Raw genomic sequence first — 24,426 nt, forward strand, 5'->3', positions numbered from 1 at the left:
CGTGTGAGCTTAGAATAAACAGACCGTTATCGTTCGTTGGTGTGGACACAAATATAGTTATCGTTATAGTTATCTTTATAGTTATCATTCTTGGTGTGAACAGGCCTTTAGTCTCAGCCTCAGCCTCAGTCATCACGTCCACAGACTGCAAGCTGAACTTGACATTTGATATTCAACAGTGCTTTGATCTGCCTGCATTGACACCATTTTCTTTAAGAGCTGCTGTGCAGCCAAAATTATATACCAGTTATCACTGTAAAGCTTCTTTGACACAATCTGCATTGTAAAAAGCGTTATATAAATAAAGGTGACTTGACTTGACTTGAACATCTGACGCATAAGGCACACAAAATGGGAAACACTTCGGGAGTTTTGAAGTCGTCATCTGATTGGTTGAATTCTACAGGATTTCTGAGATGTGTGTGTCACGTTCTTTAACAGTACGCCTGGAAACAAAGCCGTCGTAATGCCAAACCCCCTCATGGAAGAAGAAAGCTTTTGTGTTTTCAACTGTGACAATCAGTGCTTATTAGTATGAAATAAATGCTGGATTTTCAAAAATATGTGAAGTTTGCGGCACCATTGCTACAGTAAACTTGCACAACTTTCTTGAATTAAAAATTTATTAGATGCATGCCGATCTGTTATTGTAGGAACATCGACTTCACATTTTCACAACCCTAAACATGACAAGGTAAAAACTGTGACTGGTTGCGTTACATATCAGTCAGGCATCCCCTTGGGCAGTCCTTTGCCAATGAAAGCTGCGAGGAATCCAGACCTTTTGTCATCAGTCTGAAGGTCTGGCTACGCAGCAGCATGGTGCATAATCAGCATGAATAATCAGCATGAATATGTACACTGCCCAGTCATAAAAAAGTCACTGTTTGGATTTAAATAGGCAAATGCTTAAGTCTCTAACTGGATCATTTTTGCAGTAATTATTATGTTTCTAGCATGTTATATGTTTGGCAACAGTTCTTCAAACCCTAATTGATGGATTGTGTAGCTTTTCATTTCTTAAGGAACCATGAAGACACAACAGAAATGTTGTGATGTTATTTCCATCAAGAGGTGCATCAATTTTTGATCAAGATCTTGTATTGTCGATGCAAGAGGTGAGCACTCTGTAAAGTCTACTCCAGCACATCCCAGAGACTTTCAATGAATTTAAGGTCTGGACTCAGAGGTGCCAGTTCAAATGATTCTTCATGCCCTCTCCCGACCATTATTTCACAATTGGAGCCTGATGAATCTTAACATTGATCCTGGGCTGGAATATGGCCATGATGTGTCTTCCTACATGGTTGTTTAAGAATTGAAAAGCTACACACAATCCTTGCTCAATAAAAATATGAATATCTTTCAAAAAAAAATCTTACTGACTCCAAACCTTTGAACGGTAGAGGACATTGGTCAATAAGGGATTTTAATTGTGATTAATTGTTTTGTGATGCCTAAATTCACTTGTAGCATTTAAAAATGACTGATTTCGGTGTAAATAAACTCCAAGCAGATGAAAGCAGTACCATGGACTTCAACAACTTGTGAGATCTCTATTTCACCTTAATTGAGTAAATTCTTGCTTTTCAAGGTAAGAGCTAACTTTTTTGTTATTTTATTAATAATCAGCTCTGTTATTTCCAAAGCTATGTGATTATTTTTATTTTTAAATTGGTTGATGCTGTTGGTCAATGTTTAACTGCATTTTTGTCTTTCTCCCATCTGTTATTCTACAATTAATTGAATTGATACTGTCATGCAATATTGTTAGCTTGAATGACGCCTTTGAATGAACTTGCCATACCTTGACTGTAGTTAACTAACGCCACTGATATACAGTATCAATCTATTTTAATTGGAATGAAGTAGTTTTAATCAGTACTTCTGAGTACTGCATGAATTATTTATAATTACTTCTCTTGTTTTGTCTGCCATCTTATATTTAACTTCACTCAGATTTCCACCTCCACAAAGGATGCATGCAATACTTCTTGAGATTTTGACTACAACAAGGAAACTTAGAAGACAGGATCATCATGCTGCCAAACTTTTTGAACAGCCTTTAAGCCTTTAAGGAAGTAGCTCACAAAGTTTTGGACAGAGTCTATGAAAAACAGCAAACATTAAGACTAATTGTGCCATGCTTCTGTTTTATAGTTTGTTTCAGAAATCTAAGTTATCTTCAGGTTTTCGCGTGTTTAAAGGATGCACAATACAGAAGTAGCTAGAACAAAGATGGTCAGAATTAAATGGAGGCTTTAATCCTCGAAATGAATTAAAAAAAAAAAAAAGACCACTGAGAGTCATTTTTTGTTTTGCACTGAAAAGCGCTGCAAGATTGACGTTTTCTTTGTGAGGCTTTGTAGGTACATGTGTACATGACTAGAAGGACAAATCAAACCAATCAGGCTGAATGACATGATGTACTTCTAGGAAGAAACAAGGTGACATCAAACAAAAATGATAATAGGTAGCTGAAAAAAAGACTTGAGTGAACTGAACGACGTGCCTATAAAAAATGAGGATGAGGTGCCGCAGAAGACATTAATTTCTCATCTTCCTTTAATTTGGGGGGCCGTTGTGATGGATGAAATGACTAATGAGGACTGAGATCTCACCTTGAAGCTGATGTCCCCTTTCTTGCAGCACAGGCAGGCGAGCATGAGGAAGACAAACGTGAAGAGGCCAGAGAAGGAGACAGCCACCACCGCCAGAGAGGACGGCCATGACAGCTCACTCAGTGGGGAGCCACCTGGGGTGCACAAACACATACTCGGTGTCAAACTCTGCTACTGGACTCCAAACAACAGACTTCAGTGCATAAATGCTCACTGACAATGTTTAAAGGTGAAATGTGTCATTTATGAGCATTTAGTGCATAAACAGATCCAAACCAGCGGCCAATGAGCTTGCTGCTCAAACATTCAAATATTTGGCATTAATGGCTGTCAGCAGCACTTTAAGAGGGCATCTGAATCAACATCTAAGATAAGTAAAAATTATCTTTTATTCCTCCTATGTGCTTTTGTGTGGTCCAGTTATCAATCCCTAAATGAGCTATCTTACAAGTCTTAAGCTAGCGTCATGTCAACAGATGCATGAGTGGGTTCCCATCTCTATCAGCTTGCAACATTATATTTACTGGTCATGAGAACACACAGCACACAGATCTGCTGTTTTTGGGTGGGTGTTTGTCTATCTTTCCTGTCTGTCTGGGGGGTGTTTGTTCTATCCCTTGCTGTCTATGTCATCATGTGCCGATTTATGCATATCTGTCGATGCAGCAGCTTGTTCTCACTCAAAAGCACATGTATAGTACTGTATTGTCTAATCCTCCATTAGATGTATAGGGTGAAAAGTGCTTTACAATGTACAATAATAGTCTTCGTCAGCTGTTTCACCACAGCTTTATTGGCTTTGCCTTACACCTGTAATGATCTGTTAGATGTTTGTATTGAAGGCTCTGCCCTTTTCTTTGTTTCCTGATTTGTTGGGGGGTTAATTCATGTATGTTACATGTGCAGCAGCATGAGCAGCATGTCTTACATGCTCACAGCAATGTCTGTGAATGTACTGGCAGTAGCAAGTCTCGGTACTTGCTCTGTAGCAGCGGCAGCAGCGTAGCAGATCTATTCCACCAAGACCAAATACATTAACACTGCCATATCCATTACCATGCTAATCTCAATTACCATACCAATATCCCAAGAGTTGTCTTGACAGAATTATTGTAAAGTGTTAGCAAATTATATAAATAAATAAAAACATTAAAACACCTGGAAAAAAAGAACAACCATTACAGAGAAAATTAAATTGCATTTTCACTTTGCCTTTACGAAGGGAGAGACTATTGGGGGCTATTAACAGCTGATAAGACAATAATGCAGGTTATCTAAATGTTTCATAACAGCAGTATGCGGCTGCTGTCAGTAATTTGATTTGGTGGGCATCACATTTGAACGGATCACTTGTCCCTGAAGAAACCAGGGCTAATGGAAGCTAAATCTGCTTTTCTAGTTGCGGTGAATCATTGATGCAGTTGGCATGATGATGCAGTATAGGATTAAAAAACATAGATACAAGATGACTCACTAGTTATTCATAATGAAACGCAAATTGCTTGTTATCAGTTAATGAAGTGAGAGACAGCGATATGGCTGTCAAAGGAAAGGTGAGGCTAGTTTCTGCCGTTTGATTGGCTATATACTAATAAAATGTAAATTGAGAAAAGGTAATGCAATCTTAAAAGGACGTCCATCCAAAAACAAAAATTCTGCCATATTATTTTTTTTACCCTAATGCCATTGAAAACCTGTATGGAAAAAAAAAAAAAAAACAGTTATTTTGCAGAATGCCTATGCTGTTTATTTTCATACGCCAAAATGGATGGCGATTCACACTGCTAAGCTCCAAAATGCACCATAAAAGTACCATAAAGTAAATCAATGCAACTTGTGCCCTATATTTCAGGTCTTCTGAATGCAGTGGTGATGTTTTTTTTGTAGGCCAACCCCAAAAGTTAGCATAATCCTGGTTCCCTCGACATTTCCATTGGCTTTTGGATTATTGCAGAAAATAAGCTCTGTACCAACAAAAGTTTGTTTCTTAAGTTTTGTTCAATAAGTTGATCTTCACAACTGAACACAACTTTTATGAATTTTGAAGCCCAAATACAATTTCCAAACGTAAAAAACTATAGGCTATAAATGAACTACAGCATACTCACACAACTTCATTGTCACCACAAATAAATCGATCAATCTTTATAGTATAAACACAACAAGGCTGTGAAAGAAGGCTAGTGAGCAGATGAATTTACCTTTTCGGCGAGATGACATTTCATGTCCCCTATAGTCCCATTTAGGGACTATTTAGGGAGCCTTTTTCAAGACGCAACACAACTATCACAAAAATCATGAGTGGGGTATTACTGATGTATTTTAAGACATAGAATAAAACATGAAAAAAAAAAAAAAAAAACTTGTGTTAACTGCAGACCTATTTCAGGCATTTAAAAAAAAAACTACTGACTTCAGGACAATGCAACCGAAAGTGCAAAATGCTAACTCGTTTCTGGATTTTAGGACTCACTTCCATATCAATCTATAGACCAATTTGGTGTTTGCAAACAGCCATGACGGTTTTTTGTAGGCGGAGCCTACCTGGTTGCAGAAAACAACATCAGTAGCAGTCTATGGAAGCCACGGAATAAAAGAATAAAGAGTTAATTTTGACTTTATATCTCACAATTTTGACTTTTATTTCTCGCAAATCTGAGTTTATATCTCACATTTCTTAGAAGGAAAAACAGAATTGTGTGTCTCTTTTCCTCAGAATTGCAAGTTTTTATCCCGCAATTCTGACTTTTTTCCCCTCAGAATTGTGAAACAAACTCACAATTGCGAGTTATAAAGCCCGAACTGGGAGATATAAACATGCAAATGCAAGAAAAAAATTCAGAATTGTGAAATAAAAATATTATAGGCTATGTTTAAAAGTTATCTATGTAAAATGTTATAGGTTTAAATATTATTTCTTGCTGTAACTTCTATGTATGTATGTCCTCTATGAACTGCATATGTGAATATTATGTAGACTTACTGTTTACATCAAATTCCTGGTTTAATAGTAGACTAATCATTGCAGGTTTCATCAGTCAAGTCTATGACTTGCAACATAAACGCCTCCATTTAGCTTCAAAGGACGTCTTCAACGACAGTATTCTATAAAAAATGAAGTCTTCCGATTCCGACATCCAGAGGCACAACAAAACATTTTTCTCTTATTCTCTGGATTTTGCACATTTTCCTCCACTTGCTACCGCTGTTTTTCTGCAACCACTATGCGCGCGCAGCTGCAAGTGACTTAACTGTGACGTCTGCTCCAAATGGGTCTATAGCTTTATGTGAGAAAAAGGCCTATATTAAAAAGAAAAAGCATTACATCTTAAATGTAAAGATACACATCAATTGATGCATATAAAAATCCAGAGACATACAGTAGGAACGAGAACACATAAAACATATAAAATCAGCTTGGCTCATGAATAACAAGTACACCGACATGTACCCCCTAGTCCTACCTGATTTTCTGAAAAGAAGAGATTGGTAAAATGCCGCCAGATAATGATTATCTCCCAAAAGAAGGACAAAATTTGAAAGCTCCGCTTGAGGTAAAATTGTTGCCATTTAAACATGCCTCCCAGCTGTCCAGTTTGATTGGTTGTATGCTAATGAAGCAGAAGCGATGGGACTCAGGCCAACAGCATTTAGGCCTTTTCACACTCTGTCATTACAAGGACACCGCAGGGGCAGGTGTCACATTTTGGACCACTGAGATTTAATCTGACTTTCACTGTAATCCTGCTGTCAGCAGGGGACAAAGACACACACACACACACACACATACAAAGACACATGATAAGCATGTGCTCTTTCTCTCAGTTGAAAAGTGCATGGACATCCAGATCTGCAAAACTCTTCACCGCAATGGCCATGTGTCCTGAAATGGAGGAAGTGGCTTGTTTTGCTGATATGCTGACACATGTCACTGTGGACACAATGTTCCACATATGACGTCTGTCATGGCTCATGTGGGATGAAAGGTCAATGCCTTGAAACAGAAATAGACATGGGATGGTATAAACACACACAAATACAACAAAACAAAACTCTGATGGGCTCTGCACCAAAACCTAGTGAGCTGCCCTGCTGTATACTACCTACATAGGCAGCTGTCTTCTTAGGGAGAATTCTAACTTGTATGTACAAAATGTTTTTGAAAAAAAGTCTCTTTTGCTCACCAAGGCTGCATTTATTTGATCCAAAAAATACAGTAAAAACAGTAAATACACAGCAATTGACCAATTAGAAAAAAGGACTGGAACTAACAGTTTTATAAATGTTTTTATTGTCACTTTTGTTCAATTTAATGCATTCTTGCTGATTAAAACTGTTAATCTTAAAAAATCTTACTGATCCCAAATGAGTAAGTGACAAATTTAGAGTGCATTATGGGATTGACTTCACAACGGATACACACAATGCTGTTTTAGAATTTGCAAAAAATAAGTTATCTAAAATGGTATAATAATGCTGCTGCATACTAAAACAGTCTTAGTTGGCATTAGGAAAACAACTATTGCACCCTAATAAAGCTGTCTATGTAGGCATCTCAGTGGTTTTTAGAACAGTGTCAATGTCAGTGACCGAAGCATGTGTGTATACACAACACCACATGCAGAGACACGGTCAGCAACGTGTTGGGTTGGGTGCACAAAAGCATTTCTCCCACCCACTCCCGTGTCTCCATGGTAACAGGCTGGCTGCCTGACCCGTCATGTATTGCACTTCGCTTTTTGTCAAATCTCTCCTCAGCCCCCACCTTTCATAATGATGACACATTTCTGCTGATGCATTAACAGCTGCTCTTTCTATTTTCCTCTCCCTCTTTCATCAGGTTTCCCCCTCACACCCAAGCATTCTCACACAGCCTCCTAAACACATAGCTTTGCTTCCCTGGGGTGTGAGTGTACACAGGAGATCAGAGCTGAGATGATGACGAGAGCGGGATGAGAGCTACTGAATTTAAAAGCTTTCTCCTGCTGTTTTGAAATAAGAGTAGGGTTTAGCACAGGTGTTCAGAATCGCATACTATCATACTTCTTCTGCAGTATGCAAAAGCCTCGTTCAGACTGTCAGTCCAAATCCGATTATTTGTGTATCCGATTGGAATCTGATCTAAAAAATTTAATGTCCACACTGTGTATCGCAAGTGTTCAGATCCGATTTGTGTGTCCATGGCGCTTTTTTGTTGTCCGGATTATCTGCATTGGTTTCTATGGAAATGACGTTGCGTTCCTAAGTATACGCCAAAAACAACAACCGCAACATGGAGGGGTCTGCAATACAGATGTTGTCTTATTTACATAATGACAGTGTGTAGCTGCCAGTGCTGGACTACTGCGTTATGATGAGGCAACGGCAGAAACATAGGAGGCAGGTATGAGCGGCTTAATTTCTGCTTGTCTGGCACTTTGCAATAACACAGCCTTGTTTCTCCAGCGACTTTCCGCATGTTTCCTATAACAACGTCTGATGTTTACGTTTTACGTTGCGTGAGAAAGTCACATAAACCACGTGAAATCCGATCAGTGCAGTCAGACTGAAACGGATTTCCAGAAATGCAATCTGAATAGGATTCCAAACCACATATGAATGAATCGCATTTCATGTGGTTTTTGGCCGTTCAGACTTGCTAGATCTGATCGGATTTCAATCGGATATGCACAAAAATCAGATTTGGACGAGGCTGAAGTGTCTGCATGCATAGATGCAGTTGTCACCAAAACAAGCTGTCTTAATGAATGTTAATTAGGTGCTGACATTTAAACAGGACCTATTATGCCCTTTTACAAAGTCTTGATTTTATTTTTGGGGTCTACTAGAATAGGTTTTCATGCTTGAATGTTAAAGAAAAACACATTATTTTTCACATATTTGTCTGTCAGTAATGCTCTCAAAAGCATCGTTAGCCAACTATGGTCGCAAGTTCCGTTGTTATCAGCATTGTTCAATGAATCAGTGTTTCCCAAAACCAAACAGAACAGAATTGCAAAGTTGTGTGATTGTAACGACAGCTCTTGATCTGTGGTTCACGAGTTCACACTTACAGATAAGTCAGATAAGTAAAAGGTATGCGTATTTGGCGTGCTGCCCAAGGAGAGGGCTCTGAGCTTGGTATTTGGCCCGAGCCCAGAGTACTCCCCCCCCGTATTCTGGTTAGGAAGTAACCAGGCAAGTGTGAGGAGACGGGGTGGTGGAGGGATGCTGAAAAACTGTCGAGGAACATAGGTTCGTCGACTGCGTATCTATAGTCCTCCACTCATGCTGACTGGGTAGACATGTTGATTACTGATTGCTGTCTGTTGACTGGAATGACGTGATGATTAGATAGATCATTTGAAAGTGCTCCTCCCGAAATTTGTTAATAAAACATCATTTAGAAGAATAGATTTTTTGTTTGTATGTAATGTGGACTTAATAAATCCTAAACTTGAGCAAAATAAGCAAGCTGACATTCAGAACAATCTATATGTTTTATTCTGAATATATACAAATTTTGTTTGTCAGGAGATTTAAAGCTGTGTTTTTGAAGAGTGCGCATGTGCATATGTGCTCTAGTACGTAAGAACGAGCCTATGATTGAATCTGGAAATAAAGCAAAATAACTGAGAAAAAAGAGAATTAGTCCTCAGAAGCCATGAGGACTAATTCTAGCATTAATTTGATCTCAAATGGATTCATTAAAAGAAGTTATTACTCCACCACCTGCGTGACACTAACCAATGTGTTTGAACAACAAATTTGTCACGGTTTTGGGAAATTTCTTACTATGGTAGTTAAGCAGCGAGTTACGTTGTTGTACAGGAAACGCACCCTTGATAGTTCCTGTCTCAATGAAGTCCCTCATTCTGTAAAGCACAATGTGCTCTGATTGGTTAGTTGGATCAGTGTGTTGTGATTGGTCAACTGCTTTGAGTGTGTTTCAGAACTGCCATGCCCCTTACCATAACCACGAGTTTCAACACACTAACGCAACTAACCAGGCCTCGCCCCTTTATTTTGTGTATTCCCTAAGGAGGGAATTATTTAAATGAGGAATATTGTGATAAACCTGCAATTCTGTTCCCAGAAGACTACAATCGAGGCGTTTCAGGGAGTTCAGAAACAGTGCGCATATTTGCAAGATGTAATATAAGACTCTGGTGTCTCTAGAATGTGTCTGTGAAGTTTCAGCTCAAAATACCCCACAGATCATTTATTATAGCATGTCCAATTTGCTCCTATTTGGGTGTAAGCAAAAACATGCTGTTTTTTTGTTTGTGTCCCTTTAAATGCAAATCAGCTGCAGCTCCTGGCTGCTTTCCAGAAGAGGGCGGAGCTTTAACATCTCGCGCTTCGGCTGCTCAACAACAACAAAACTGGAGAATCTCACGCAGCCAAAATGACGATTGTCAGTAACGGTGTTCAGCTTTACATTGTTCAAACCGGAGTCGGACACTGATGGAGAGACTCAGGAAGAAGTTACAACTTTTAGAAAGCATCTGGACGTTTCTGAATGATTAGTGGATAAATTTATGTAGTTGCTGTGGAGTTGATTTAACTCATCGACTAGCATGTGCAGTAATGTTGATCTTTTGTGTAAATCCAGCGTTGAATTGACCCTTGTTTGTGAAGCAGTCCGGTGTGACTAACTAAAGTTAAAAAAGTGAATCATAATCAACCACCCCTTTAACTGGTATAAATATTAGAGCTGTCAATATTTAATTGTGATTAATCTTATCATTTTTTTTTTTTTTTTTTTTTTGAGAATCCTGTCTGAATATACCTATACCTCCCTACTACATTGTGAAAAGTTGTTATCTAAATGAGCTATTTCCACCTGATTTAACTCATAAAAACTCACAAAATGTTTTTATTTGGAGATGTTAATATTTTTTATGTGAATAAAACGTTAATGTAGGTGTTACCAATTTTAGGCTACCATTTTTGTCAGTGTATAGTGATCGAAAGGCAGTATGTTAAAGAGTTAGTTCAAAACACAAGTGACGATATTTTTAATGAAACCTAAAAGATTTCTGTCCTTCTATTGGAAATCCATTGCACAAAAACTTTTATGCCTCAAAAAGTTTAAGTTTAGGCTTTTATTCACATAAACACTGATCAACGCTCATCAATTATGCTAAAAGGAAGCTCAACCATGCTTGGATGACATGCGAGAACAAGCCACATTGGCTTTTGCACATCAAGCGAGTGCAACTGAGCTTCCATTTACTATATTTGATGTGCTCCATTTATGTACATTGATCAATGTTTTTATGTGAATAAAAGCTTAAATGAAATCTGTTTATCATGTAAAGCAATGTGGAGTTGTGTGTTGTGGAGTGTATGAATAAAAATAATGGCTGGCTAGTTTATGGTGAGTGAGTAGATGGACGGAAGGAGGGGGCAGCAGTCACTGGGGAGATGAGACATCCTGTTCACTGCATCATGAAGCAGAGTGACTCACTCATGTAGGATTTCATTAGACAGGGTTCCCTCCAAACTCAGTTTTCGTTTTGAGGGTCTTGCCACTGAACCTAAAAAACCCATTTGGTTACACTTTATTCCGATGGTCCAATTTAGACATTCTACTAACTATAAGTAAATGAGCAACTACATGTCAGTTAACTCTCATTAGAGTGTTAGTAGATTGTTAAGTTAGGGTTAGGTATTAGGGTTAGTAGAATAAGTAGACATGTAGTTGCAAAGTTAATTAGTAGAATGTCTAAAGTGAACCATCAAAATAAAGTGTTACCGTACATTTTTCTAGTCTGATCTTTTCATCTAGGTTACCCAAAAAATCAGACTTCACAAAAAGTAAAGGGGAAATGAACTGAAAATAGTATCTATTTAACCAGCATTATTACATGTATAATTGTATAGTAACTGTGAAACCTGACAGATTTCCATGAATATTTGATGGACATTCCCATTTTAATTGCCTCGCTCCCACTGTAAAAAAACAAATGATCTATTCATACCCAAAATAGTGATGACTGACACTAGCTATGTTTCCATCCACCTATTATGTGGATTTTGGGATATCGCATAAAAAAACTGTGTGGAAATATGCACATAAAAAACATTTACGCTCAATTGAGGCAGTTTTTTTTTTTTTTTTATCCGATAACAAGATATGCACATAAACTAAGTTGGAAACACATTTGCCAAATAAATCCCTCAATGAGCCAAAAAAAAAAAAAAAAAAACTCATGTTACTTTGCCTCAACAGTGGATATGATTGGATAACTGGAATAACCAGTGGACCAATTTTCATTGCACAGCATCTCAAATGTTGTTTTGATCATTCTGAAGCCAAAGTCTGTCTTTGGAATGATTTGCTTTAATTCCCTCCCAGAAGCGTCTGACAAGATAACATGACAGCATCTATTGCGTTTATCGTTTGCACGCTCTGAGACGCAAGTCATTTATGATGTACTAAGGGGGAACAGGGAATCACATGAAATGACCAGCAACTAAGACTGTAAGCATGAAATACAAAATAAAAGCCATGAACACATGTACAAAACCCAAAACCAACGTTACACTGCCACTAGTGAACGAAATGCGACAATGATACAAGAATGTTGGAAAAATCCAGCGTTAGCGTCAGTTCTGGCAAGTCACGTCAGTCAAGCTTGCATCAGCTGACTCCCAGGTGACTTGCATCAACCTATAGGAATACAACGCCTATCACAGCATCCATATATAAGCTCCTCGGTATTATCAGCAGCTATCGCATTTCTCAGGAGCTAATTACCCTCCTCCATCCCCAGCTCCTCCTCATCAGTCAGGATTTGGCCTTATGATCCCCCTAAATCAGACTAATTCTTGAAGTATGTGTACTTTAAATTATTGACATTAATGATATCTGCATATATTGGTTCTGTTCTGTTTACCCTAAGGGGGGTTATTGCTGCTCTCCCTGCTCTTATCCATGCTAGGCTGCATGGATGAGCAGGGAGTTCTTGCCCAGAACAGAACCATACTGCCAATACAAACTCTATGCATTATCAATCATATTTGATGATAGTGGTCCTGACAGAAACGTTGCTTTAGTTTGTGTCAGAGAGACTGTAAGTCGACTGCAAAATGGATTGCTGTGGACTGTAGACCTTTCAATATGGACATTTTTTTTATGGAATATTGCAGTATTTATTATAAATTATTTATCCGTACACATAATTATTATTTTTTTTATTCATGTGACTTGTAATCTTTCACTAAAATATCTTTCCCTCCCTCAGCAACATCACTCTTCTCTGTTGATGTGTTTATTGGTGTGAGGACGGGACAACCTGTCACTCACATGAGATTGACCAATAGCAAATCACAACCATCCAATCAATTCCCCAGGGACAAAATCAAGTCCTACGTGTTTTCTTGTTCCAGAAGCCGTTTCTGGATATACGTCACAATAGAGAAGAAAAGACTATCACAACTTCCGTTTCATGCCGACTTTAAGTTGTCACCATATCACATCATATTTTTTGAAATTGTAAATAACACAAAGATTATTAGAGTAAGTTTTAGTTAGTTTTACTTCAAAATTTAATTCAATGTTAACTTTTTATCTGTGAAAATTATCATTATCTGTGAAATTTAATAGCAATTTCTGAGTGAAAACTGTTTCAAAGTAAATCCTATACCAATTTATTTTTTTATATTTTTTCAGGTTGTCAACAACTGAATTTTTTCGGAGTGAATTCAAATTGTAAAATGCAGTTGTCAAACCTGTAAATAACAGAAGCATTAAGTAAGAGTGCAAATGTATTTAGCTGTAGTGTCTCTGTGGCCTAAAGCACTTAATTTTCCCAGATCCTCTTTATTACAAAGCTGTTCAAACACAGACAGGTCTGAGATGGACACTTGAGATGGATACACAAGGTTGCAGTTTCAGCACTCTCAGCTATTGAAAATGGGCAGTAGGAGAAAACGTGGGAAATAACTGATTAATACAGATAGAAGAGGCCCTATATCTTCAGCTGTCCTAACAAACAATGTCAGAGCTTGCGCATTGCTGTCTCTGTTCATGGTTAACATGAGAGGCTCATGACTAGACACATGCCAAGAGGAAGGCTTTGGTTATGTAACACATGTGGAGTCTGTGGGGGCCACTGCTGTGTTCGGATGACAGACAATGCAAGAGGTGCTGCTAATAACACAGAATGACTGCAGAGAGCCTCAGGTGCTGTGGCTGCTGTTAACCTGAGCTTTGTGAACGTCCTCTAACTGCACAGGACACTCACAGTGGTGCAGTGTGGCTGCTTTACACCTGATCTATCATTCGAGATGGAGGGTTATTTCATGGTTAATTATATACTAATTACTTTAAAATATAATAAATAGCCTAATCCAAATATCTCAATATGAATGACATAACACATTCTGATATCTCTAAATTAGATTTGGATTACCCCAAGGTCACATATGTATAGAAGCCCATTTTCACCTCAGAGTAAAAAATAAAATAAAAAGGTTACTGTATATATACGCACACATACTACTGTTTAAATGTTTAGAGACTGTAAGATTTTTTAAATATTTTCGAAAGAAGTCTCTTGTACTCACTAAGGCTGCATTTTTGAAAAATAAAAAAAAAATACAGTAAAAACACTAATATTGTGAAATATTACTATAATTTAAAATAACTATTTTCTATTTTAATATACTGTAAAATATAATTTATTCCTGTCATGTCAAAGCTGAATTTTCAGCATCATTTCTCCAGTCTTCAGTGTCACATGATCCTTCAGAAATCATTCTAATATGATGATTTGATGCTCAAGAAACTTTTCTTATTATTATCAATGTTGAAAACAGTATTCTTTGATTAATAAAAAAGTTAAAAAGGTCAGCATTTATTTGAAGTAGAAATATTTGTAACATTATAAATGTCTTTACTGTCACTTTTGATCAATTTAATATGTCCTTGCTGAATAAAAGTATTAATGCACATGGATAAGTGCAGAGAAAGTTCCCCTGGGTGCTTTAGCAAGCCTAAAAGAGCAGCTTTATTATAAAAGAGCTTTTTTACTCTAAAAGAGAAAGCCCAGATGTCTTCTTAAAGATGCTTTTACACCAGTGTGTTTCTGGATACAGTCAATATCTTTCAACCTCAGACAGTCATGATCACTGTCTCAAGTGTTTGGGTCTTACCTACGCTGTGACAGCGTTTGTGGATGGCTCATATCTCTTGAGAGAACATGACAATGGCAACGCTGCGATCGCGACTCTGTTTTCTGGTAATAGAGAGAGCCACCTCAGTTGCTCATCCCGGTCCTTCTGCAATGCACAAGGCCACAGCAGCTAGTGCTGAGGGCAATACAAGCTTCCTGACATGGTGACAAATGTTCCGCTTCACAGCCGCACCACAGATACATCAAAAATGATTGTTCTTCTAGTGGAGTCTGGAGGCCTGGTTAGCATCTCCCAACCCATCTCACTGGCTCATCAGGACAGTCAGACTCGATTATGCGATTCAGTTCGCCAGGCGCCTGCCTAGGCTCAGCAGCGTTCTCTTTACCTCGATGGCAGGCAAAGACACCCCTGTCCTGCATACAGAAATTGCAGCCTTATTGGCGAAGGATGCAATAGAACCTGTCCCTCCACCCAAGATGAAGAAGGGTTTCTACAGCCCATACTTCATCGTACCAAAGAAAGGCGGTGGGTTGCGACCAATCTTAGACCTGCGACTTTTAAACCCTGCACAAGCTCCCGTTCAAGATGTTAACACAGAAACGCATTCTGACATGTGTTCTCCAACAGGATTGGTTTACGGCGATAGACCCGAAGGACTTTTTATATCTTGATTTTGCCTCAACAACGACTGTTTCTTCAGTTCAGTTTTGAGGGTCAGGCATACCAGTACAAGGTCCTCCCTTTCGGGCTGTCCCTGTCACCTCACATCTTCATGAAATTTGCAGAGGCTGCCCTTGCCCCGTTTAGGAAAGTGGTTAAATCCTCCTAAGCCACACCGTATTCGCTCATGGGATCTCTCTGTAGTCTTGCTGGGCCTACAGGGAGTTCGTTTGAGCCCTTGGAGTCAGTAGAGTTAAGTGCCCTCTCTTTGAAGATGGCCCTCCTGACCGTACTCACTTCAATCAAGAGGGTTGGGGACCTGCAGGCGTTCTATATCAGTGAAACATGCCTTGAGTTCAGTCCGGCATACTCCCACGTGATCCTGAGACCTGGCTGGGCTATGTGCCCAAAGTTCCCACTACCCCTTTTAGGGACCAAGTGGTGAGCTTGAAAGCACTGGCTTGGGATGAAGCAGACCAGAATGATTAGGCTGTCTCCAAACAGAGGATGGCCCATTGGATTGTGGATGCCATTGCCTTGGCATACCAGCCCCAAGGCGTGCCATGCCCCTTAGGAGTGCGAGAACTGTTGCATCTTCCTAAGCTCTAGCAAACGGTGCCTCTCTAACAGACATCTCTGGGCGACACCCAATACTTTTGCAAGATTTTATAATTTCCAGGTTAAGGCAGTTTTGTCTCGTGTGCTATTGGCTATGAACAGGTAAGTTACGGACAATGGGCCAGGTGTACTGCTTGCACACAGCACCTTTTCCCTACCTGAGGTGATAACGTGCACTTTTTTGTCCACGTGAGTGCCTTGGAGGGGCAAACCCTGGGCATGAATTTTCCCTCAGCACCCTGTGGCAGTCAAATTCGGAGGAGGAATCTGACGCCAGGGCCAGTACTCGTGATGCATGCCCTTTCAGGTCAGCATGTATTCTTAGGCTAGGTGCTCCATAAGTAGTGATTCCCTGATGGTAATCCCATTGGATGTATTGTCCACAATACAGTTTCCATAACCATAAACCTGTGTCTTCCCCTAGGCAGAGCTCCGTTTCTAAAACCAGTCGCTGCGTTTGTAGCACTTCCTCCCTCTTCAGGTAAGACCTACCGCAGGGATGGATTTTCTTGCACGTGTGGTACATCCTGATTGGTAATCCATGTGATGTATTCTCCACATATTAATCTCCCTTAAGGAAGGATGTGGTCTCCATTAGTGCTAATTCTGGTCTGCACAGCTGTGAGGTTTATTTTTTTTTAAAAAAGGGAGAAAAGGTCAAAAGACCTATTCTCGTGTCCTCTCTGTGCCTGCGTGGTATGAGGGACTACACAGCTTACTTGGGGTGTTGGGTAGTGCGCTTGTTACCCAGCACACGGGGGCTTGTCGACATCTGCACTGCCAAAACCTTGTAACACGGTTCAGCTGCTGTGACATTTTCCCCAGGGGACCCCTAGTTTCAGTCAATCGACAACACGTCGAAGTGACTGACAGATAGGGAATCTCTCGGTTACTGTTATAACCTATGTTCCCTGATGGAAGGAAAGAGACGTGTCCCTCCTGCCACAACGCTGAATTGCCCACTGAAATGGCTAGGACACTGTCTCGGCTCCTCAAAACAAACCTGAATGAATGATGCACGCCAGCATCCTTTTATACCCATATGTCCAGGGGAGTGGAATGCAAATTCTCATTGGCCATTTCTCAAAGTATCAGAGGTGCTCCCATGTACGACCCCTAGTGTCAGTCAATCGACACCACGTCTCGTTCCCTCCATCAGGGAACAGAAGTTACAACAGTAACTGAGACGCTACTATTACAAGGCAATTTTATCATAGAAAGACAAAATAATTAAAAGTTGTGGGTATTACTAGGCATGGAAGTGGAGTCGAATGCAATGCAAAAGAAGGAAATGAGCAAGTCAAGTTGACTTTTTTAAACCAGGAATGAAGCAGCAAGTTATTTTAGCTTACAGAGAACGAAACAGCAAATCAAAAACAGGAAGGGAGAGTAGACTATGATCCATTTTTCAGAACATTATTACACAGGAGGTTAGCTGGTGAAGCAGTGGTATAGAGAGTGTAATGGGTAAATGTGAATGTGTGTGGTGTGAATAAGAAAGCTGATGGAGGAGAGCCCTCTGGGTCAGAACTGAAAAGTGCTGTTGTAATATTCATCACAGCATATGAAAGCATTGTGATTTTTCTTATTATGACACATAATGTTTTACTTTATAATAAAATGCCCTACTAGGACTTCATTTAAGTACTGCAAAAGGTTGAAATTTATTTCATCATCACTGTTGCAATTCTTCAAACAACTCTTTTGTATTTCTTTGACACACTCTCACTCTCTGCAGACGAATGTTAAAAAAAAACCTACCAAAAACAACATCGGTAGTCCTTGAAATTCAGAAGCAGGTGTTGTCCAAAAGACATATGACTCCCCACAGACCTTCAGACATGAACATTAATTCCAAAACTCATCAGCCAGGAGCCCTTCAGGATGAGAGCTGGGTTTTATGAAGCCATGGCACAACATTGTTGTGGCATCAATAAGTTATCGCCTCGTCCTCTGCTAGGAGTGGACACTGCCTGCGAGAGAGCATATTTTAACAACGCCAGACCCCAATCCCGCTGATGCCTGATAGGAAGGAAGAACAGAGGGGAGGGGGGCCACCTGTGTCCCTATTTTTAGCCTCCATCTCTCTCTTGCCGTTTTTCTCATGTACACACTCTCTTCCTTCTCATGCCTCAGCACAGCATAAGTTTCCAGCTGAGCTGTTCTTTCCCTCGTGTTTGTACACTTTAAAAGCAGGCAAGCATAGTCAGACATACCCACAATGCCTTTCACCTCCTTGACCGGGTGCCGACAGATTTGCAGAGTTGGTAATGTGCCAATCTTGACATTAGTGCAATAAAAACTCCTGTAAGGGAGGGATGCGTTCCTGGGTTATTATAGTTTAAAATAAACTATTAAAAATACAAAAACACAACACAATTAGTAAAACTTTAACTAAAATTAAATTGAAAATGGAAAATATAAAAATAAAAACTGATTCAAAATATTATTAAAAATGTTAGATGTAAGCACAGGTGAGCCTGCTAGTACTTCTACTTAAAAAAAAAATTTTTTAAACATTTTTTAATATTTTTAGTTAATAATAACAACACTGTTCTAGACAGGGAACATTATTCAACACCCTGCTGAAAAATCCAGTATTGCTGGTCTCCAGCATAAGGTATGTTTTGCATGCTGGGACCTGCATTGGGTGCTGGTTGCTGGTGGACCACCTAAACCAGCTCAGATGATTGAGAACAGCATGATTATGCTTGTCCTCCAGTTAGACCAGCACTTTACCAGCATAAACCAGCCTGAACCAACATGGAGTTCATGCAAGTCTATGCTGGACTTTTCATCAGGGCAAACAGTGTTGCTTGGGGTCATCTAGACGGGAGGCACATTTTTTCCCTCTCTCGCTCTAAAAAACAAGATCCAGCTCCATTTGCTTCAGTGAATAAGCTTGAATCAGTAGGAATCAGAGGATGAACAATGAGCACTAGAACGTTAATGGAGGTACTCGTTCAGCTCCACGACAGTATTGACCTTTACACACTAATATAGAGCAAAGTGCATCAGACTCTAGCTGAGACAACGGGAAAGCGGGACAAGTGACATTTAGGGAAGAATACTGGGGCTAGTATGGGGTGGGATGGTTGAAGTGATTCACATTTGTCCCAGTTTGGCCTTCGTGGACTTCAAGGAACATCAAGAACAAAGAGTCTGGCTCTGTTATAAAAAATAGTGATCTGCCTACATAGGCATCATAACCATGCTCCCGATGCAAAAGCTGCTCCAACAAGTAGTTAGCATACACTCTCAGGGAAAAAAAAAAGGGAAAAAAGCTGTCACTGGGGCAGTACCCTTTAAAAAGGAACGCCTTTGTACCTTATTTACCCCTAAAGTGTACATATAAGCACCTTAAAGGTACATATTATTATCTAAATGGTACTTATTTGTACCTTTTGAATGGGTACCGCCCCAGTGACAGCTTCTGTACCATTTTTGTATCATTGTACAATTGTGAGTTCTAATATACTTCCTATGGGGCAATACTATAGCATGTATTCTTGCATATCAGTAGAGTTGTTTTAGAGATGTTGGATATTGGACATATAGAGGTCGATATTTGATATTCAATTATTCATGCTTATTTCCCTTGTGTTTCCGGCATCTAAAACTCATTTAAGTTAATCTTTAAAAACACTAATATTTAATAACACACGTTAAATGTAGATCTCAATCCACACTCACTGCACATTATAATTATTTATTTTGAAAACAGAATTTTAATATTGTCCATTTATCAGTTTCAGCCTTATCATTAGAATAGTTATCAGCTATTTGGTAACGGCCAGAATATTAATATCGGTGCATATCTTTAAAAAATCAGTGCAGGATGGTAGACGAATCAAGAGTTTGATTAAGCATATATTTTATTATAATTCAATTTGAGAGAAAAAAAATCCATAAAATGTAATGAAAATATAAGGAAAACTGAATTTTAATTTTAATATATTTTTTTGTGTGCTGTATTTTTATGTATTTCACATGTAATTAGCTTAGCAACATGCTAACGGCAATCTCTATTGGAATCGATTGTGAGATGCGTCTCCAGTGCACTTGTGCTATTTGTATTATGCAGTGTCGGTAATGCATTCAGCTACCAATAGTGTAGTAAGCTCCGCTCCATTAAACACGTTTTACCATATTTGCGCAGAACATATTAAAAAGTATACAGATTCCAGGAGGGCCTTATCATCGCCTATGCAGAAATACACACAAACAAAAAAAAACACTCTTTTCACTAAAGAGTCAATGCTGAATCAGTGGAAAAGTGCTGTGATCTGTTCACTGTCCTAGAGAAAAAATTGATGCTGACAGCCGCCTTCTGTCAACCACTGAGTGAGTGACACGACAAAACCCATGAAAGAGAGAGAGAAAACCATATTGCCAAATTGCTATTGGGTATTGAAGCGGCTGAGAAAACGAAGACACTGAACCACATGGTGATTCGGGGAAGGAATGTTTCTTTGTGAAGTTTGAATGAGGGTGGAGGCTAAACAGCAAGTGGCTTTCTTCATAGCATGCAAAGCACAGAACCACTAGTTCGACACAGATGGCAATAACCCATGGTTCTCCTAACCACAGTAATCAGCGGGGCTGTGACGGGTGATGGGGTGCGAGCAATCATTAATGCCCCGTCTCAGAAGCTTTATTTCTGTTTACATCTTCTAGTTGGAAATGAGGCAAAAATTAACTAAAAATATAAAAAATGCAAAGACACAAGTAGTTCCAAAATCTAGTGAGCTTCCTTGCTGTCTAGCATCTACATATGCTGCTGTCTTCTAAGGGAAATGGAGCCTGTCACAACATCATCCAAACTGTATGCATAAAGTGAATTGTATTATCACCCAGCTCTAATCTGCTCTAATCAACTATAAAACATGAAGATATTAATATTAACATCAAGATTTTCAAGGGAGACTCAACTCCCATGCACTTTTAGCATTAGCATATTGCTAAGTGAACAGCACGATACGAAAGTCCCTTTCAAGGTAAATCAGTTCACTTGGTGGCCATATTTGAATCACCATCAGTGCAGCTATTTCAGAAATGCAAGACCAGATTCTTTTTTTACTAAAATATCGAAACCTCAAAAGCTGCCTGGCAAATTCACGATTCAAATTCAATATATTTCAAACCAGCAGCAAACTCTGTAACAAACTATCTCATAAATCTTGTTTTTTTTTTTACATTTAATTAGCATTTAAAAAGCTTATATTTTAGGCTGGAGCAGCCAATGCACATGTGCAGTCCCCAAGTGTGCATCTTTGGACAACGATTGTTTGTATGGAAACCAGAACTTCTAACAGCAGCTGCAGTGATTCAATGAATTTACCAATTGGCTCTTTTACTTACTCCACCATATGTGTGTTGCACTTTCTCTCATTCAAAGTAATATGAGTGCACTGTTTTGGCATATATATACAGTCTTTGGCAATACTCCATTGAGTATAAATGGCATAGAACACAAATATTGCGTAAAACAGTACATTTTTAATTAATTATATTTAGTATATCAACTTTTTTGTAATGAGTGAATTATATCAATCAATTTTTCTCTTTTTGCTTTGGATGAAGCTATAGGATGAATGTCTTCATTGCACTGCATCATGGGATTGCCTTTTCCATGAATGATACATGCCTTGCTGCCTTAGAATTTGGTAATAGGTAGGCAGAATAATTATTTTGCGTACCATTTGAAACTTACTTTGCGTCGGGAGCACATCTATGATGCTTTTGCTCCAGCTCATTAGGTTTAGGAACAGACCCTTTGACCAGATCCCCAGTTTGTTAGGTTGTCTTCATCCTTGGATAATTCATAATTAATCACTCAAAGACGTTTATTTTTAGTGCAGTGCCGTTTAGTGCCCCCGCAGAAACACTGTGTGTGTGTGTGTGTGTGTGTGTGTGTCGAGACACATATTCAGGAAGGAGGAAAGCAATGTGTTTTTTTGCAACAGTTCCTTCCCAGGAACAACGTGTGACAGAGATAAGAAAACAACATCCAAAGACAAAAAAACATTTCAAACAAATTTAAAACTGAAACTCACATACATATATTAAATATACTTAAGCCATATGCCACCACAAATGACGAAATACACACAAATAATTTTCTTCTGAAAGCCGAACATACAAAAAACATACAGGGAAATCCTTGCCACAGATATGATAATCTAACACTGAATAAGAACATAATGTCTCTTCCTCCTGCTTAGCCTCAAGATCTTGCTGTTCACACGCTTTCCTGTGTATTTCCTAATTTTGACTAATGACCGTTCTTTTCTCTTGCACAACAACATGCACATATGCTCAGTGCACTGCTGAAGCTTGTGCACATTTAAAGACTATTGCTTTGTGTCACACAGTTTTATTTTAATATTGTTTAGTATTTATGAATATTTTGAATTAGCTTTTTTTTTATATCTTTAGCTTTCAATTTAATTTTAGATTTTTTAATATTTCTATTTAGCTTACATTTATTTTTCAGTTTCAGTATTTATAAATTCAGTTTAAGTTTTTGTAATTTTAGTACTTCTACTTAAAGGATTGATTCACTTCAGAATTCAAATTTCCTGATAATTTACTCACCCCCATGTCATCCAAGATGTTTACTTCTTTCTTTCTTCAGTCGAAAAGAAATTAAGATTTTTGAGGAAAACATTCCATTTTTTTCGATGGCTACCAACAGGTTGAAGGTCCAAATTGCAGTTTCAGTGCAGCTTCAAAGGGCTCTACATGATCCCAGACGAGGAATAAGGGTCTTATCTAGCGAAACGATCGGTCATTTTCTAAAAAAAAAAAAGTTTAATTATACTTTTTAACCACAAATGCTCATCTTGCACTAGCTCTGCGATGCGCCACGCATTACGTAATCATGTTGGAAAGGTCATGCGTGACATAGGTGGAAGTACCAAGCAAGTATCTACGAAGCAAATGTGCAAAGACTAAGTCAAATGGCCTTTACCAAAAAAACATAAAACAACGATGTCGGACGATTTTGAAGTTGGAGAAGAAAATGAGTTTTTAACCCTACTGCGCTACTTCCACCTACATCACGCGTGACCTTTCCAACGTGATTACGTAATGTGCCGCATCGCAGAGCTAGTGCATATATATATATATATATATATATATATCTTTTTAGAAAATGACCGATCATTTCGCTAGATAAGACCCTTATTCCTCGGCTGGGATCATGTAGAGCCCTTTGAAGCCGTACTGAAACTGCAATTTGGACCTTCAACCCATTGGTAGCCATTGAAGTCCACTATATGGAGAAAAAACCTGGAATGTTTTCCTCAAAAACCTTAATTTCTTTTAGACTGAAGAAAGAAAGACATAAACATTTTGGAACATCTTAGAGCATCCTAGAGACCCTTCCTACATGCTGCTTATCGACTCTCTGGTTTTTTGGGACACCCACTTCCCACTTGTGCTCATTTGCAATTTCATTGGCTGTTGCTCATCATACGCACATGATAACTGGTCTAAACTAGTATAAAATGTCTCTATAGTTTAGTCTATACCTGGTCTTAAAGTCAGCATAAAACAGAAGTTGCAATAGTCTTTTCTTCTATATTATGACACATATCTGAGTGAAATGGCTTCTTGAACAAGAAAATATGTAGGGTGGGACTTGATTTTGTCCATGGGAAATTGATGGTTGTGGTTTGCTATTGGTGGATCTCATGCGAGTGACAGGTTGCCATTAAATACATCATCAGAGAAGAGAAGAGATGATTCTACAAGAGGAAGGGGAAGTTATTTGGAATAAGATTATGAGGGACATGAAATGATGTAGACAGATAAATCATTTGTATTAAATACTGCAATATATTCCATAAATTTAAAAAAAAAAACAAGAAAAACAAGAATGGTCCGTTTTGATTTCAAGGTGACTTTAAAAAGTGTCCACACTAAAAGAATGAAAATGATGGGCGCTTTTTGTCTCAGACTGGAAAAAAACTTGAAAGGTTGACGAGTGATTTGTAGTGTGTACTAAAAGACTGATTCTGTTCCAAAGTACTTCAACAAATTTGCCTTAACTACCCTCGACTGTTATTAGATTTTACACCTACAATGTACCTGATCGTACTGTAGGTGTTTCATTTGGTCTTGTTCTGAATCTTCCCACATTGTCTCAAACACATCAACACACTGCAGTCTTCTTCCAGGCTGCCTCACATGGCAAAGCAGCATTCAACCAGACGAGGTCAGGAAGAGGTGGTGCATTAAATACTGCATGAACTCACCCGTCAGTAAGAGGCAGTCAAGTGAATTTGACTATATGTGTGTGTATGGGAAACGAGAAACAGCAATATGGACAAAAGCCCATCTTCTTATACAGACAGACAAGGTTAATATAAGTATATCCAATAAGCATATCCAAATG

The 24,426-nt window shown here is 38.7% G+C and overlaps 1 protein-coding gene across 3 annotated transcripts in view; it reads right to left on the reverse strand.

Annotated features, from left to right (window-relative positions):
* The window catches only part of aatka (apoptosis-associated tyrosine kinase a), a 55,764-nt gene that overhangs the window by 24,520 nt on the left and 6,818 nt on the right, over positions 1–24,426 (reverse strand). The window contains exons 1-2 of one of the 3 annotated variants that reach the window (XM_051885696.1): positions 17,787–18,011; positions 2,622–2,755 (exon numbers count right to left, since the gene is read on the reverse strand). In XM_051885696.1, coding sequence (XP_051741656.1) covers positions 2,622–2,666 — 45 coding nt within the window. In that variant the 5' untranslated portion in view covers positions 2,667–2,755; positions 17,787–18,011. Of the gene's footprint in view, positions 1–2,621; positions 2,756–6,085; positions 6,207–17,786; positions 18,012–24,426 lie in introns of those variants that run through there. The other 2 variants (XM_051885694.1, XM_051885695.1) reach the window with 2 other exon arrangements.

This window comes from Ctenopharyngodon idella, chromosome 3 (assembly GCF_019924925.1).
Source record: "Ctenopharyngodon idella isolate HZGC_01 chromosome 3, HZGC01, whole genome shotgun sequence".
In the NCBI taxonomy this organism is placed as follows: Eukaryota; Metazoa; Chordata; class Actinopteri; order Cypriniformes; family Xenocyprididae; genus Ctenopharyngodon; species Ctenopharyngodon idella.